This window comes from Eucyclogobius newberryi, unplaced genomic scaffold, assembly GCF_026437365.1.
Source record: "Eucyclogobius newberryi isolate DKJ021-1_F unplaced genomic scaffold, fEucNew1.0.hap1 SCAF_22, whole genome shotgun sequence".
NCBI classification, from domain to species: Eukaryota; Metazoa; Chordata; class Actinopteri; order Gobiiformes; family Gobiidae; genus Eucyclogobius; species Eucyclogobius newberryi.
This window is the reverse complement of record NW_027315857.1, coordinates 21,062,704-21,081,488: the sequence shown is the minus strand read 5'-3', so window position 1 is coordinate 21,081,488 and position 18,785 is coordinate 21,062,704. Positions and strand designations below refer to the sequence as shown.

General features: G+C 43.3%; 1 protein-coding gene across 1 annotated transcript in view; it reads right to left on the bottom strand.

Annotated features, from left to right (window-relative positions):
• The window catches only part of cyp26b1 (cytochrome P450, family 26, subfamily b, polypeptide 1), a 45,493-nt gene that overhangs the window by 22,615 nt on the left and 4,093 nt on the right, over positions 1-18,785 (bottom strand). Inside the window, exon 2 of the mRNA XM_072458753.1 lies at positions 1,877-2,101. Within this exon, the coding sequence (XP_072314854.1) occupies positions 1,877-2,101 (225 nt within the window). The remainder of the gene's footprint in view (positions 1-1,876; positions 2,102-18,785) is intronic.

Here is an 18,785-nt window from a genome sequence, read left to right as displayed (position 1 = left end):
GTTTAGAAATGTACAGTTTTTCCTCCAAATAAGAATCTTTAGTCGTCAGTGCGGTATCGAAATCGGTATCAAGTTTAGTCTTTGGTATCGAAATAGAGTTTGAAGTTTCAATATTGCGACAACGCTGCGACAAATTGGCTAGTAGACGTCATAAAGTACGATTAGTTAGTACAAATCCAAACTTAAACGAAAAGTAAACTTAAGATAAAAAATAATGCTGTTGTTTTTTTGTTTTGCTTTTTTTATGTGTCAATAGTGGTGACGAAAAACGTAAAATTGTCGTTGAATTCTGCATTTTCAGATGTTTTAGGGCTGAAACATTTAATCGAGACAACATTATATAATTGTATGATATTTTAATCATTGTAATCACGCAAACTCTAAAATATAGAATGAGACACAACAAATACAACAGCATTATTACATCAGAATATCAAAAAATAATGGAAAAAATACGTTTATGTTTTTCATCACACTTAAACATCGTAAATATTCTGCACCTAGAAGCGTTCGCTCGCCATATTTTAACCTTTACTCGATTGATAATGTATTTAAAAAGTTAAAATAATCGAGCCGACTGCAGAAATAGTCGCCAGTCACAGCCCGACTACGTCAGACTGTGAAGAATTTTCTGGCAGCGAAAAGAGAGGGAGAATTTACCGGAAAAAAGCTTACGCACTTGAAGGTATGTGCCCCGGGCGGAGGGGGCGACCAGAGGGGGCGAAGAAGGGGGCAAAGTGGCCGATTACACCTGAAATACTGGGAAAACCCACATGGAGTCAACGCAAAACAGAATAAATGCAAGCAGCAAGCGTAATTGACTGTTTTAGAACTTAATTAGCGTTACCGTGCTGTTTTCAATGGATAATGTGATGGATTTGATGATCATTTAGTCTGATATGAGCAAGAAAATGTGAAAAAATGGCATGAAACGACCATGCGCCAAGGGAAATATCTCAAAAAAAGTCAAATGACAAAGTAAAAAAAAAGGAATTCGAGCACAAGCAAGTCAATTTTACATGAAAAAATGGTCTGAATTCAAGTGATTTAAAGCAGTCCAGTGTGTGGTAGTCTTTAGTTAGTAAACTGTCGGAATAATTTACAAAAAATGTATGTCTGGAATGTAAAATAGAATAGATTCCAATGGGTCGGTTTAAATGATCGCTGAAAGGTTTGGAAATGGGATCTTTTTAGGAAACGAGTTCTTGTGATTATCATAATGTGATGTTAGTGCTTTCTGATTGGTGATGTCAATGGGGCTTTCCTGGTTGAATAAAGGTCGACTAAAAGCAATAATAATATCATTTCAAATGTGTAATATCGTCATAGTTATTGGGTCTGTCAACAGACCAATCCAAAACAGACGTGACGTTTGGCATTTTCTCCCTCGACAAAATGTACTAAGGTGAAAAAAAGTCGTGACATTATGTGAACACGGGCGTGATCGTTCTGTTTGAAGGATTTTATGGCACAAGTTTAACGCGAAAGGTTTTTGGACGATTCTCGACCAATAATATTCAGACATTTCAACATTTCTGGCCTTTCTCTTTGGCTATTTCATTCCAAAACTGTCGAAAACTGTCGAAAACTGTCAAAAAAACTGGACATGGATTTCAGTTTCCCGGTTTAAAGACCCTGAGAATGTTCAAATCCAGGCTCAAGACATGTGACTGAAAGGCTTTTATCTGCAATTTAACTATGATTATTTACGTTTTATTGTGATTTAAATGCATGTGTTCTTGTTGTTGAACAAATAAACGTGCCTCGTCTTAAAAGTGACATTTCGAGGACTTTTCGCCATTTTTTCACCACTTCAAAACCGATAAACAGTCCCCTTGACATGTGGTTTGTCTCCGGTTTGGTTTCCCGCTCTTACCTTCCTGCGCTTGCGGTGGATGTCCCCGATGCTGTTGGCCAGGGAGTTGGGCCCCAGCAGCGTGGACGTGCTCTGGGGCCAGTCCACGGTGACCAGAGTGTGTTCGCCCATCAGAACCTTCCGGATGTTCTCGGCGCCGGTCACTCGGATCAGCGGCCGGCCCAGCAGGTGGGTCTTGAAGACGTTGCCGTACTTCTGCCGCCGCGACGCGTGGAAACTCGAGCCCTGCGGCGACAAGAAGAGATATTGGTCTGAGGAGACTGTTCGCTGCTTTGTTTGTTTGGTTGTTTACTGCCTTAGGGAATTTAAAATGATATAAACTTACAATCAAAACTTAACCAAGAGCAGTTGTGGAAGAAGTAGTCAATTTTGGTGAACTACACAGAAAATGTACTTAAGTATGACATGTATGGAAGTAAAAGTGTTGAAGACCAGGTTCATTTTGGGCAGATTTTTGGCAACTATTAAAGAGTGAAATGTGGCAATCTTGATCATGAATACTGTATTTTTTTGGATTATAAGTCGCACCTTTTTTCATAGTTTTGGCCGGGGGTGCGACTTATACTCCAGAGCGACTTATATGTGATATTGTTTGTTATTTTCACACAGGCAACCACAAGAGGGCGCTCTAGGCTCTAAGCGACGCAGAAGAAGAATCTGCACTTCCTCGAGTTGTTTAGAAGTGACACAGAGGAAGAAGAATTCAATGGATTTAGTGATTTGGGGTAAAACTGATGCTTTGGTAAACTTGTTAGCATGTTCTTTATGCTATAGTTATCTGAATAACTGTTCATATGTTACGTTAACATACCAGACACTTACCACAGTTCTGTCTGTGCCTCATGTAGCTGAAGGTGTTAGCGTTAGCATACGTACACCTATTCACCATGTTCTCTCATCTATTATTTTAAAGTGCATTTGAAGGTGAAATGTCTGTTCTTGGTCTTGGATTTTTTCAAATTAAATGCGACTTATACTCCGGTGCCACTTATATATGTTTTTTTCGTCTCTATTATTCATTTTTTGGCTGGAAAATACACCAGAAAATACGGTAATGACTTTTTAAATGTATATTTTTTGTACACTCAAAGCCAAAACTAGAATATTTAATCAGAATGTCACCATTAACGTGCGAAAAATAATCCTTCAAAACAAAACAAAGTACTTTTTAGTCCAAGTGGAAAGTAGATATCTGCTTTCAAATGTAGTGACATAAAAGTAAAAAGTATAAGCTGTATTTTAAACGTAGTGAAAACGTTTATACAGCTTCAATACGAGGTTCTTAAATGAAAAGAGAACTGTCCAAAAGTGACTAAAGCGACAAAAATTACAAAATAGCATCATAAAATGAATAGAAAATAGTTCAAAACCGCAACTTAAAACAACATACACGATAACTCACAAGAAATATTAACATTTTCCATGAATAAATGGGAATTACTTTCAGTTCCAACAAAGTATTCAAGCCCCGCGTTTGACCTCGAAAGTTTTAATACGTCGAGTTTTACGTTACATTTAAGTGCCGTTGGTTTGTAGTTTTAAAGTTATAAGCGTTTTTCTGTCCGGATTGGAGCGAGCGCTGAGCGGTTCCTTTGCGTTGGACTTCTGCACATGTTTAAGAACAGTATATACAACGGGTTAATTCAATGAGCGCCGACGTCAAATGCCTCCAGGACGAGATCCGAGCCGCGCTTAAGACGTGGAATCGTAACTGCAGAGGTCAAAGGTTCTCCAAACATTTAGGGTTCAGTACAGTAAATGAGATTTCTTGTCCCACGGGGCTGAAATAATGGAATGAAAACTGCTAAACGTGCAGTAGAACGCAGCGTTTTCGAGCGCGGTTTAACCCCGTCGTTACGAGCCGCAAAAAACTCCACGTTAAATATTCCGTTTTGTAGATTTGTTTCAAGGACAAGCTCTAGAGTCTGTCACTTCTGCTTTGGCATCTCGTGTTTTAAAATCTATTGAACGCACAAATCGTCGGAATTTGTGTGTTAGCGCGCCATCTACTGGCAGCAGAGGGAATGAACCAAGGAAAAAAGAACAAAAGACAGAATATTAAGCAATGTCGCCCATGCTTTTGTCAGTAAGCGGTTGTAATTAACATGATTTGATGTCAGACATGCTCAGAACGAGTTTAGCAATGATTTATGCACTTTATAAATGTGTTTACGCCTCTGGATTTTGACATTTGACGTCAAAATCAAGGGAAATTTAAACGTATCACAGAAAAGTTATTTCTGTGGTTTGGAGCAAGACAACCTGGTAAACAGGGTAAACTAAACACATGTGAATGAAACTAAATACAATTTCAGGTACGTTTATGATGAGGAAACAATGTTATAACATGGTTTAAAGTCAATTTTGTCAGTATGACTTTCCAAATCTTGTAACAGAGCTTATATGAGACAGAGTGTGATTGTTATTCAGCAGAATCATCCTTGCACATAACAGTAAAAATTAGGTGTAACGAGAAAAAAGTAATGTAGCAGTGATGTACCATCATTTACTAAATCATGTCGGTGTCTAAGTACGACCAGGACATGACTGGACCAAGATAAACATTTACCATAACGGTCTAAAACAGTGTATCTGATACTTTTCACACCGAGTACCACCAAAGATAATATTTTACCACATCTAAACCAGATCTAAAACAACTTTTCTCGGTTTAAATGACAGCGAAACCAGGTGTGAAATAGGAATAAGCCACAGGGAGTACTGCGGAGGAATGTAAAAAGAATGACTAAACGTGCACAAATCAGGAAAACCCAACATTTTAAGCAATAAAGTTATTTATTTTTAGTCATTCCCAACGAGTGGGCTTCCAAACTCATACTGAAAAGCCCCTTGTTCAACGGACTGAAAGCGCCATAAACAGCAGTAGGAACCACATGGCCCTCTCTCAAGTCCCCAGAGCGTTAGCCCTTTAGCGCGTTAGCATTTTTTTTTTGCCCTACGCGTCGACGTTGACCCGTGCGCGGCGAGGGTCACGGCGAGGGGAGCGACAACTGTAAATGGGCTGTTTGAGCGTAGGGAGAATACACCTCGGACTCACAAGCGCGTCATTCACGTTCAAACGCGCGCGGCAGTCCGTAGAAGTCGCCAAAGAAACAGGCAAAGCAAACAAACACGGGGCAACACTGACTGGTTTGACCCCGGTCTTTTTTTTTTTACTCCAGGGGGGAAGAGGTAAGTGCCCACCGTCGCTGCACTGGGAAACGTACGGTAAACGCTGTAAACATGTCGCTAGCAAAGACGACAACGCGCGTTTGTAGACTTTTTTTTTTTGCACATTTTTGCTATTATGCTAGCATGGATCACCTGTTGTTAAATGCATTTTGTTGTTGTTGTTGTTTTTTTTGCACAATTCTGTATACTTTGGAAAGGTCCTACTACATATACAACATGAATTTGTATTTTAGCGTTACAAGTGTACACATTTTTACTTAATTTTGTGTATTTTTATGCCTATTGCTATTTTAATTTGACTGTAAACAAGTAGCTTTTTGCGGGGAAACGTTGAAAAATCTGTTGAAAATTACAGGAAGTGACATCACACCAGGTTTATGCATAATTTACACAAAATAAACAACTTTTCGGACCCTCTACAACATTAACTAGTAGTAGTAGTAATTTAAGGTGCTCTCATCATTTTCAATTTTCAAATAATAAAATTGTGACATAAGCGGGGTAATTTCCTTGTGTGATGTCATCAATTACAAACAGGAAGTAAAAAGTTCAAAAACCTAAAGAATTGCTTTTCTGGGATAAAATGTCCATACTTTTTTTGCAAAATTTTGAATATATTTATCTTAACTGCATTTTAGTCAAGTGAGTAGTCCAACGTGTCAGTGGCACTTTAAATCTTATCTTTGGATGTTTTTTTTTTTGTCCGAGATGCGTCACCTTATGTGCGTCAGACCCCTACGTTTTCTCTATTACGCAAAATACATTGGAAAACGGTAAAGCCCAAGCAAAGATTACAACATGTATTCGCATTCCGTTATGTTTTAGGCCATTGCATAGATTTGTGGTTGGATAGATTAGGTCTGGATTGCTTCTTTGCTATACGATTGTACATAAAACATAGTCATAGTCTGTGTCTAGCCAATCATTCTGTTCTATGTCGTTCCATATAGCAACGTAACATACATTTTTACAACGGTATTTTCTGTCTAGATACATTGTACGGTGAAGGGTTCTTTCACAAAACTGTAGTGTACCGTAACCTTTAAGCAAATATTGACATGCAGAGATGAGATTGAGGTGTTCGTAGCCTATAGTGTATAAACAAAGACTTATTACTACCGTATTTTCCGGACTATAAGTTGCACCAACCAAAAAATCCATAATAAAGAAGAAAAAAACACACATAAGTTGCACTGGAGTATGAAATGTGGTTGCAAGTGTGAAAATAACAAATAATATCGCATATAAGTCGCTCCGGAGTATAAGTATATAAGTATAAATCTAAGTATAAGTCGCACCACGGCCAAAACTATGAAAACATGTGTGACTTACAGTCCGGAAAATACGGTAATTGTTGGTTAAAGTTCTGACGATGAACATCCAATCTCTTGCCTGGACCACAAATCTCGTACATGCCGCATAAACGACGACAGAAATACCAATTCGCGCTAAAAATATCATTATTCTTTCTGTTTTTCACGCACAAGTCCAGAAACAGGAGGCAGAGACATTCGGCGAAACGATCAAACGGAATCGAACGCCACGACCACAAACACGTGCGACGCCTTCAACCGCCGCGACCGGTGAGCACGTACTTCAGCGATAATATATCATTTCCAAGTAGCTCAAAGCGGTTAACAAGCCGCTGCACAAAGCGCGCCGTCTACGTCTACGCGCCCTATAGGTCGAAATTGGACCGGTGCCATTCTGATGACACTAACATTAGCCAGGCCTTTGGTTTTAGGCTATTCTCTCATTGAAATGTAGGCTAACTTGTCATTCCTGTCTGTCCCTCCTCATCTCCGAGCGCCTCTTGTCTCGCGTTCTTTTTCGCTCCAAATTGAGGACAGATGCGAGGGCCGGGGCCGCTCTGCTGCTCGTTCCGTGTCGCTTTGAAAAACCTCCGCTGATTGCCAGACTTGCTTTTATGGATGAAAAATGCCGCTAATTAACATCCTCGAGCGGGCCCCGCCTCCCCCAGCGCGGCGGGCCGTAATTGCGCCTAAGCTACTTCAGATGTTAAGACCTTTTCACGAGGTGTTGACGGTAATTTATCTACGCGGGGGCTACTTCTGCTTCGTTTTAAAAATCAAACTTCGAAAATTTGCTTACGGCTTTCGGGGGGCTTTGGGAGCGATGATTTGATTTAGCCGGCGAGCGCTCAACGCGACCGACCATAGGACTTGACCTGACCTTCAATTTGTCGATGCGCCCTGGCACATTTGACGGGTAGCTACCGCGCGTTGCTGTGATGCTAACGTATTTTGGTCAGAAGTCCATTGAAGGGATGATCCGATCGCAGTTATTGTGTGTCGCTACGATCCGGGCCTATTTATGCTATCGTCGATGTTGTTTATTAGCTTTACAAGTTTTGCGCTCACACAGCAAATGTTTCACCAGGTTTCACTGGTCGAGGTATTGCTGAAATTGCATCGCATCAAGCGGCTTCCTCATATGTTAGCGTTAGCATGTGACTCTCAAACCGGCACATACAGCACATGTGGGAAGAATGGGCATCGACCAGAAAGGTTTCACTGGTCGAGGTATTGCTGAAATTGCATCGCATCAAGCGGCTTCCTCATATGTTAGCGTTAGCATGTGACTCTCAAACCGGCACATACAGCACATGTGGGAAGAATGGGCATCGGCCAGAAAGGTTTCACTGGTCGAGGTATTGCTGAAATTGCATTGCATCAAGCGGCTTCTTCAGATGTTAGCGTTAGCGTAGCGACTCTCCCTCCGCTTCCTCACGTCTAGATCTCGATTCTATTTTCGCTCTCCGCCGGGATAGTCCTGGTAATAAGTCATGCCATGGTCCTATTTTAGACCTAGTTCAGACTTTAGCTTCTTCAGATGTGGCGTCGCTCAGAAGGCCAAATATTTTCATAGGTGGCGAGCCGTAGCCTGTAGCACACTTTGTTTCTTGACATTGCTTCTGCCGACGCTTCTCCTGGTTTGGGCACTTTTATTGGACGAAATAAAAGTATTTACCGACAGATGTTGGTCCGGAACGTCTCGTAATGTCTGATCTTTTATTCATACGGAGCTGTTCAGTAATTACTTGCAGGATGAATAAGTCACTCAATTTGATCCGTTTTGTGACGCGTTAAAACGGTTTTGAAGTGGAAAAAACGCCTGTTCCAGTCCCTACATTTGTGTTAGTTGATATTTAGTATTGATATGTTTGATGTCTATGTGTTTATTTAACCTTTATTTATCTAGTTTCGTCAGAATTGAACTGCCTCTGGTCAAGAACAGAGCAAATCAGTCACACGTTTTCAATTTCCCGTGAATAAGCTACATTTTTGGGACAATTCACCATTCAAAAGATGCAATATCGTTTTTGACTGTTTATTTTTCATCACTCTGAAACCCTTTGAGTGTCAGCACTGTAATATCGTCAGTTTAATCTTACAGTCCTGTTACGTCATGTTTAATTGCACTGGGCATTGGCAGAGCGTTGTAAATGTGCAGATATTTGTGGTGGCGCCAAGTCAGTACAGCGATACAGCGCCCCCGTCTGAGAGAGGGACGTCATCACACGCCGTACGTACCGAAATCAACCGACGAATGCGTTTCTAGCTTCCAAAAAAGTCACGTTAAACCACCTGACGCCGGCGTATGAACATATTTGCGATTCAAGACGTCTAAATGTGCATATGTTGCCATTTTTTTCTCCCTTAATACTTGAAAATGTGCATTAAAAATAAGGTTATTGCATCTTTAAACTGAAACTCGTAAACATCTTGGTTCATCCGTGTAGAAAAAGTCCTCACAAATGCCACTAAATCCTTTCTCTGCGCTCGCCTGTGCTTTCGACCCGGGTGTTTTCGCAGCTCCCGTGACCCTTCCTCGCCGGACCCTCCCAGCGGCAGGTCGCGCGGGCCCCGGGGGCGGGCGTGTGCGTGCGTGCGCGGCGGCGGAGGCGGCGGGGCTTGTTTTTCCTCCACTCCGCTGCCTGCCTGGCCTGCTCGCCACATGGATGTAGAGTGGTTTAGTATGTCTGCTGGCCGCTCCGGGCAGAGGGAGTTCCTTGGGCCGAGCAGACAAGGCGCCCTTTCACTGCAGGCGCGCAGCAAAAAGCCTCCGACATCAGCCAAATGCAGAACAACTGGATCCGGAGCCGCGGCCCACGCGTTTCAGCGCTTTATGCGACGCAGCCTTCGACTTTGCAGCGCGTCGGGCGACAAACTGAGCTCGCGTGTTGTCTCAGAAACTTAAATTATTGCAGGATTTTAAGTCTTGAATGATAAATATGACGTAAACTTGACTTTTTGGAGCTTTTGTAACGTTGTTCCCTTGAGTCATATTTAGCTTTTTTAACGCTTAATCCTGTTTACAAGGTCTTCTTCCCTCAAAACACTCAGTTTGGCATATCCCAGATGATGCGTAGAGCTCTGTAAAGTCCAGAAATTATCGCTTAACTCTTTTTGAGCATGTGGTTTTGGCCATGCAAGCGTCTGAATGTCTCTGTCCAATCGTCACCCCCATTTCTGACTTACAGTACATCATATCTGTCTAACCCTGTGGGCAGTTGATGTCTTAAAGGGCTTGAAGATACTTAAAGGTGCTCTGTGCAACGTTTCAGATCCTGTGCCAGCTTATCGCCATGGAAACGTCACTGCTTTGCCTGTAACGTACATTTTATATTCAAATACAGGCTTTTTCTTTAGTTGTTTTTTTTGCTACCACGAGAAAAACAAAAACCTGTGCCGTCCAACCCAGGGCTCTATTAACACAAAACCCGGATTAAATACATTAAGAAAAGGGTTTCAATCAGGGCTAAAGCGGACTAAACCAGGACTGTACAAGAACTAAACCAGGACTAAAACAAACAGGAAAAGGAAGTACTACTAAAGCACAACGAAACTAACCAAGAACTACAGTAAATCAGTACAAAACTAGAGGACTAAATCAGGACTATCAAAGCTAACCCGGGACTAAAGCGGACTAAACCCGGACTGTACAAGAACCAAACCAGGACTAAAACAAACAGGAACAGGAACAAAACTAGAGGTCTAAACCAGGACTAAGCTAAAGCTAACGCGGGACTATTATCACACAAAACCCGGATTAAATAAATTAAGAAAAGGGTTTCAATCAGGACTAAAGCGGACTAAACCTGCACTGTACAAGAACTAAACCAGGACTAAAACAAAACAAATAGGAACAGGAACAAAACTAGAGGACTAAACCAGGACTGTACAAGAACTAAACCAGGACTAAAGCGGACTAAACCTGCACTGCACAAGAACTAAACCAGGACTAAAACAAAACAAATAGGAACAGGAACAAAACTAGAGGACTAAACCAGGACTGTACAAGAACTAAACCAGGACTAAAGCGGACTAAACCTGCACTGCACAAGAACTAAACCAGGACTAAAACAAACAGGAACAGGAACAAAACTAGAGGACTAAACCAGGACTATAAAAAGCTAACCCGGGACTATTCTAACACCTGCTCGTCTCCTAGGCAATAGTTACAGTTAAGGGGGAACAAGAAAAGCAATAACGCCTCTTTTGGAATCAGATTTCCCAAATGTGAATGGTCCTGAAGCAAACCTTTAGCCCTGAAGGTCCACTATTGTGTTCACTTTTCCACTGCGCCGTGTTTTCTTTCTGTACGGCGGGATTTCGAGTGCCCTGTTCCATCCTCCGTGGAAAGAAAGAAAGAAAGAAAAAGAGAGAAAGAGGCAAAAAACAAAAGTGACAGAGAAAAATGTGTGTGTGTGTGCGAGCCAGGGGTGTGGTCTGGATGGCAGCTCGCGTTCAGAAAAAAAAAAAGGTGAGAAGTGAGAAGGCTACAGCTCGAGATCCCCCCGGAGTTAAAGAGCAAGCCGTGGAAAAGCTCTGATGTCATGAGGAGAACGCCGTCCCAGCGCCGGGAGAACGGGCGAAAAAAACAGCTGCTCGTGTTGTACCGTAAAGCGAGAATGTAGAAGAACTGGAGCTGGGGTCGAAGTCGGTCAGAACGGCGTCCTAGGACTACAATCGGACTAAACCGGGGCTAAACCGGGGCTAAACGAGGCCCGAACAAGGTCTGGGCTCCAAACCGTGACCGGAGGAAGCCAACCAAAGCCAACCAAGGACTATATTAGATCAGGATTAAAGAAGAAACAGACTAAACCAGGACTATTCAAAAGCAGAACCTGAACCTGAACTAAACTCAGTCCTACCTGAAACTATAAACCAGGACTTAAACCAGGTTTAAAGCCGGACTAAACCAGGCCTAAAGCCGGGCTAAACCTGGTCCATACCAGGTCTAAAGAAGGAGGACTAAACCAGGTCTAAAGCCGATCCAAATCAGGTCTAAAGCCGAACTAAACCAGGTCTAAAGCCGGACTAAACCAGGTCCAAATCAGGTCTAAAGAAGGAGGACTAAACCAGGTCTAAAACCGCACTAAACCAGGTCTAAAACCAGACTAAACCAGGTCTAAAGTCTGACTAAATTTGGTCTAAACTTGGTCTAAACCAGGTCTAAAGCCGGACTAAATTTGGTCTAAACCAGGTCTAAAGCCGGACTAAACCAGGATGTGTTGAACCTAATCATCCAAAAACCCTGGTCGGCACAAGTTCAAAACGGACTAAAAAGCACTTTCCAGTGCTTTTCCAGCAGCAGCAGCAGCAGCAGCAGCAGCAGCAGCAGCAGCAGCAGCAGCAGTAGTAGCAGTAGTAGCAGTAGTAGCTGCGGCGGTGCTGTGCTCTGATGTGATGTGATGTTCAATAGAAAGAAGGGGAAAAAAAACGCGTTGAAACCAAAATTGCTACCACAACATCACGGCTGATTTTAACCACCGGGGTCACAGGCAGCGAGCGCTGATCTGAGCTGAAAACCATAAAAAGGCTTCTCCTAATGATGGCGCGCATAAAGTTTTTAAAGCCACACTTTTTCTTTGGGGAAATGTTACCCGGCAACTAAGAAGTACGAGTCGGGTGTGGGTGTGGGGGGGGGGGAACACCGTGGAGCGATTCCCAGGGCTGCCTTTGATTTCCAGAGCCCCAAGCGTTACGTATACTTAAATATGGCTGTATGTTCATGCCGCCGTAAAACCTATACGTGTAAAAAAAAGGGGCTTTCAGATCGCTTAAGCAGCACTTTCCACGCCGAAATGGCAAAGGGTAATTTGAAAATATGATGTCGCCACTTCTGACACAAAAGTTACACGTATTCCCCGATGCGTTTTACGTTATATGTACTACAGGTCTCACTTTGGAGCAGTTTCGACGAGTCTGAAAACCACTATGCTAACAGTTTTAGCGGTACTGTAGCACATACGTTTGTCGTATTAGTCTTTTATTTTGTAAAACAGACAAACACATTCTCATAAAAAACTAATCATCATAAGTATCATAAGTTATATTCACCGATTAAACCTTTGTGTTAGTGTGTTGTGTTGCACCTAAACGTATCTCGCTAGCTAGCAACGGGGTAAAGAGGTGAAGTGCTATGTTTACATGTACCGTACATACATCAACGTTGGAATATTTCAGAGTTTTAGAAGCAAAAGTGATGATTTTATTCGATCATCGTCATCAAAGTTAGCCGTTTGTCATGCGCGGTGTAAAAAAGTGGCGCCAAATCGGCAAAGGACACGAGACTTTGGACATTTTGTCTTCGAAGCCAGTTGCTGTTGTCCTGTCATGACAGCCAATGACTCGGCATGACTTAAAACCTTTTTCAAATCGTTCAAAAATCACGTGGTCCAGGTTCGGTAACGACGCAGCGATGGCGCAACCAGAAAGCCCTAATCTTAACCAACACACTTAAAACCAAACCTGAACTTTAAACTTGATTCTGAAATAATAGAGAGTAACTGGGTTGGCGGGGGGAATTGCGCGCTAGCGGCTTGTGCGCTAATTAGCGGTGGTAGCGCGATAGTGTGAAAGACATTGCAGCTTGAGAAGGGTGATTGACGCTAACGATTCACTACTTAACACTTGGAAACACACAAGCGTATCCTGCCAACCAAACGCCAAACGTGTCGTATTAATATTACACGCTCAAATAGTCGAGATTTCACTTCAAAACATCAGTTCTCGACGTAGCGCAGCTGCTGGACAGTTGAACGCGTTTGATCTGGGAGCACAGGCTGGAATTGGCACATTTATTTCACGTTAATTACAGGGTTTTTTGTTTTTTTGCCCCCCGAGGGCCAAAGGTTAGCGTTCGCTTTAAGCCCGGGCAAGCTCGACAGCCCTTCCAAGTCGAGCGCCCGAGACCGCATGTTCCCGACGCGCGCCGAACAGGGCCGTTCTTGTATCGTAAAACCTCCACAGAGTCCCCTTTTATACTTTTTTTTCTGAACAGAGATTTATCAGATATTTTACAAGAACCTCAATAAAGGCAGGGAGCGAGAACGGAGGGGAGCGAGAACTGAGGGGAGCGAACGGGCGGCGCGGAGGAGGATTTTTTTTCCACCGGCTTGTTCCAGGTTTTGAGGTGTAATTAGATTTTAGCACGCTCCCCGAACTCTCTCGACAAATGCCACCGCCATCACAGAAAACTCATAAACTCCGGGCCCTGTCTTTCTTGTCCGTCCCCCCCACACCCCGCCCCCCTCGCCGAAGCCCCGCGCACGGCCGGGGCAGAGGTAGAAGGCGGGCGGCTAAAAATACCCCCGTCTGTTATGTTGGGGTTGGCCCCGGGGCGAACCTGCGACCGGCCTTATAAATGTCCTCTTTGTAGAGCAGTGGAAATGTCCAACAAATGAGGCTTTTATTAGGGCAAGACAAAAAAACACGGCTAATTATGTTGACGCAGATCAGCGCGCCGGGACGCAGACGCAGAAGCGACGGGACGGAGAGGAAAGTGGACGTTTGGTACCAAGAAGCGGAACGGGGTCCTTTTTTTTTCAGCACGCCGATAAGTCACGTACAATGAATATAAAGTTGTAGAAAACTGCAAACGAACAGGTAAATATTGAGTTGAAGGCGCAAAAAACATCACATAAAAAAACGTGATTGTTACGTGAAGATGTGCCTTGCGTTGTTTGAAGTTATCAAGATTGAGGATGACATTATCGATGTGTATTTGACAAACATTTACGGCGAATTTTAAACGCTAATCCGCCGTATCTCGCCGTTAAACGCATTTGCAGTATTCGCTAACGCCAAAATAAAGCGAGAAACAGACTTGCTAACCTTGCGTCGATCCTTTTTAGTCTAGTTTGTACGTAAATCGTCGTCAACCGTTCGATGTCGTGCTGTCAGTTACCGCCACCGTTTTATGCAATCGAACAAATATCGCGCGGAACTACTTTTTGACCAAACTACAAAACTAACGATACACTTTACGGTATATTTAACTGCTCTCGCGCGTCTACGTTTTGGCGTTTACAGATCGGCGAAGCGTCGACGCTCGCTCACGACACGACGATCTCACATTCGTTTTCGAGATGCGCCTCGTGAACGTCTCTCTGGGAATCGCGGGGGCGAAAAGGGGGCGCCGCGGCTCGGGGAAGGGCAAAGTCAGGGCACGCGTTTTTTTTACAGGAATAATTTGAGGCGGCGTCGAAGGAGGAAACCAGGTCAAAGGCTCCGAGGGAATTCCTTCGCCCCTTTGAGACGCCAATCATTCAGCCGGTGCCAGAGATACCAAGGAACCGGCGCGTTCGAACGGGGGGGGGGATCGCTGCCCCGCTCCACAATGGCCGCCGTCCCTTTGCGGTCACGCCGCGCCATCACGCCGACAGCGGAAAAGGAGAGGAGAGGGGAAACGTTGCCAGGAACGAGCGCGTGAAAGCGGGCGGCGAGCGTGGCGGAGGAGGCGGGGTGGGTTCTTCTCTTTTTTTTTTTTTTTTTCAAGGAACGGATTAAAACGAGGAGGAAGGAAAGGGGGGAAAGAAGCAAAAGGAGAAGGGGGCTACGGATAGTTCAGCCAAAAAACACTAAAATAGGCAAAGTGTGAAAGAATAGGGGGAAGGAGAGAGAGAAAAGGCTGGCCCCTGACCCGCGGACACTAGAGAAAGGCAGATTACGGTTGTTCAAAACTCTCTAAGCACTCACCCCGGGACCCCAGCTAATACCCCGACACACACCGCACAATGGCCGCCCCATCAAAGGCCGCGCTTATAACTGCCATCCATCTTATTGGCACCGATGCAGTTTGATCGCTGGACTGTAGCTGCATTATGGCTCAGACCGGCTCAGGGCGCCGCCAAAGAAGTCCATCTACATTTTAGATTTGTGGGACCGCGGCGCTCGGATTGGCGGGTTTGTGTGTTCTCGGGGTTTGCGCCGGTTGCAAAGTCCCGTCTTTTCTGCTCCGGGAACAATCTGTGATTTTCTTCTGTAGTTGTAGCACAAAAAGAGCTTTTTTAAAGTTTTTTTTGTTGTTTTTGACCAGAACCTTGTCTGACCCGGAGTGACTGACTGGGTTTGAGCCATTTTGGCCAAACGATAATACTCTTGGTTGTATGACTGAAGAAGTGTTTTTTCCACATTTTTCTGCTAATATTTTCATACTTATCAAATTTTTAATTGCTCTATGTTATTTAAGGTTGATTTGGTAACGCTTGAAAAAAAAAAAAGGCTATTTTTTATTATTTAAAAGACATTATTAGTTCTTTTTTTTTTTTTTTTTACAAGCGCTACAACAATTGCTAGCATTTGTAGACCTTATAAATGTATAATAACCTTATAAAAGCATGTGCGTTCAGAAACCCTATAGCATTTTTTTACAGGAGCATCAATAAGCTGCTTATTAAACTTTATTCAATAACCAATTCGTATTTTTCGCTATTAAATGAACAAAATCTGTCTGAAATTAAATAGAAAATGAAATAATCTGCCTTTCATTGCACTTTTTTGATCCCTTGACCTCGTTTCCTTTGGCATTAAACGCATGACGTAACTGCAGCGTTACGTTAAAAGTGTGTAACGTGACATAAGATGACACGTTTGCCCAACGACTGCGGGTCGTGCGTGCGCCGCGGTCCACTGGGCGCCGCGACTCGACCCGCTCCAGCGTCCACTTGGCTACGCCGCGGGGTCCTTTTTTTTGGCCGGACCAGGCGAAGGGCAGGTTTAATGCCGGGGGCCAGCGGGGTTTGTTCTGGGGTGAACCAAAGGCCACGGAGAGTCACTGCCAGTACCTCCCGCTAATCTGAACAAGGAGCGGCTAACGAGGGGGCTACGTGGCGAGAAGCGGCAAGCGCGGCGCAAACTATGGCCAACGGGCGCGGAAATCGGGCACGAAAGCGGATCCGAATGTGGGACAATTCTGCTCGAGTTAATATGATAAAAATAAAAAAAAATCTTGGCATGGGAATGTTTAACTGTGTTTTAATAACTGTTTCTATATTTTTTTTGAAGGATTAATAAAACAAATAAAATTAATTGCAGCATAATGTTATTTGGTGATAATTTTAACTTTTTTTTTATTTGACAAAAATTATGAATGAAATTTAATTGAATCTAAAAATATGTGGGAATTTTGTAAATAAAATCTGTGTATATTACAACATAATAACAATATAAGACAGCAAGAACCAGTCTAAATAAAGCATAATATTGCGTGATGTTATTTTTCACTTGGTTCCATATTTACGTGATCAAAATTATGAATGAAATTGATTGAAATGAGACAGTTCTGTGAAAAGGATTGTGCATAACAGTACATTTTACAGTATAACAACATTTGAACGTTGTGTGGTATTGATTAAAAAATTTAACGCTACATTCAATCGTTAAATTATTGGCATTAGAATGAGTTAAGCAGAAAAAAACCCCGTCATATTTCTTTCTGGATCCGTTTGAAAGACATAATTTATGAATGAAGTCTGATTTGTAAAACTACACGACACCAACGAAAAGAGACGCACGTGTTTCTTAAATTGTTCAACAAACCACAATAATACTGGTATAAACGTATTGACATTATTAAACTGTCGCTAGCATTTTGGAGATATGCTACATTAGAATATTGTGTATATCGTCCATAATAAAAATATCTTTCAATATACTTCAAAAACAGATATATACTTCAAAAACAGACCAAAATACTTCAAAAACAGACCAAAATACTTCAAAAACAGACCAAAATACTTCAAAAACAGACCGATTCGCCCAGTGTACTCTCCCAAACAAGAGCATAAAGTGATATTTCTGCTGTTTCGTGGATAACTTTTTGGTCCTTTCACATTTTTGACCCGAGACATTTTAACACGTTCCTGAAACTCTGTGACAATATCGTTTGACCATCGCCATCGAGATAACGCAAACAAATATTGAGTCGTTCATTTTCCCCCCAACATTGCCCACTCCGAACCGTAGGTATCACGAAAACTAGAGGATTTTATCGAAACCTCTACGCTTCACCGATTAGCCGTTGGCGTTTTCCAGATCTTAAGCTAACTCGATTCACGATCAACGAACAAAAACCCGCAAAGCATCCGCACTTTTCCCCAGTTCCGTCGTCACAAAACTGCCTTAAGTAACATGACTGCAAAAAAAAATAAAAAAACGGGGCCTTCGCTTCTAACACGATTACCCCGAGCGCCCGCCCGCTCTGCCCGCGCGGTGAACCGTGGATCTCTCGGAACGCGGCGCCGCTGAAACCCGATGCGTTCGGGGACGTGGGACGGAGCGGGTCTGGTTGTGTTCACTGCAAAACGTGCGCATGATGTGTGCTGCCGCGTGCGACCGCAGAGCAACGCAGTCGGCACGGAGGCACCAGGCGCCCCGAGACAAAAGCCCGGGGTCGAGACCGGGTCCGCTCTGATGTGGTCGCGACGCAAACTGCTCGAAAACGGAGACGGGGGAGGGAAGGGGCGGGAGGGATGAGAAATGTACCGACAAACGCTTTAAGCTTCTGCGGAAAAAAAGAATTGCGCGGATTCGGATGACGCCGCAGCGCTATAAAGTCTTGTAATCTTGAATTGAGATCGAAATGTGTCCCACAATCTACTGCGAATCCTCGGGTTTAGCGGTCGCAGTCGGGTAAAAGCGCCGGGGATCGTGAACGTCAAGGTTTCAAGGTTCGTGGACTTTCCGTTGGTTTTGGGGTTTCGTACTCATAACCTTGAAATACAGAATTGCACATTGTCATTTTTCAAATAAACCGCGCGTTCTGTTTGATTTTGAGGTGCCCGAGCGCTCGCTGAACGGCCAAGCGTCGATACCAAGCGTAAAGGAAGAACGTTGAAATGCGTGCGCCGATCTCTCATCGTCGCAGTTACGTTTTTACGACAATCGGCCTCGTAAATGCACAGTAATAATCCTTTGACTACGCTACTCCTGACCAATCCTAGCTCAGTATCGTTGGCTCTTGACAGGTTTGACTCCAGCGGCATTGAAGGACGTGTCAAATGCAGAGGACGGATAACCTCGCCGTGACGATAGAGCGTACTTTAACTTTAACGGGATCGATGATACAACTCATTGGAATAAAACGGCATCGTAACAAATTGCATGTTGGCGCTTTAGTTTTGGCGTTTTGGGCTTTTCGCTTGATAAAGTCGAACAGCGAGCTAGAAATCTTTGAACTTGAACTTGATTTGGATTAAAAATGGGAAAAACCAAAGAGCCAAGAACCATACGTGAATTGCTGGTGATTCCGGCTTTGGACGTACAATAAGTGAATGTGTGGCGCTTTTCAATTTAAAATTTGTCATTTTAATTTAGTTTTTTCCTTTTCAAACTCAAAACAAACGTGGATTTCAGAATCGATTTCGTGATCATCAACACCACATTTGACATTTGACCATTGCCAGAGT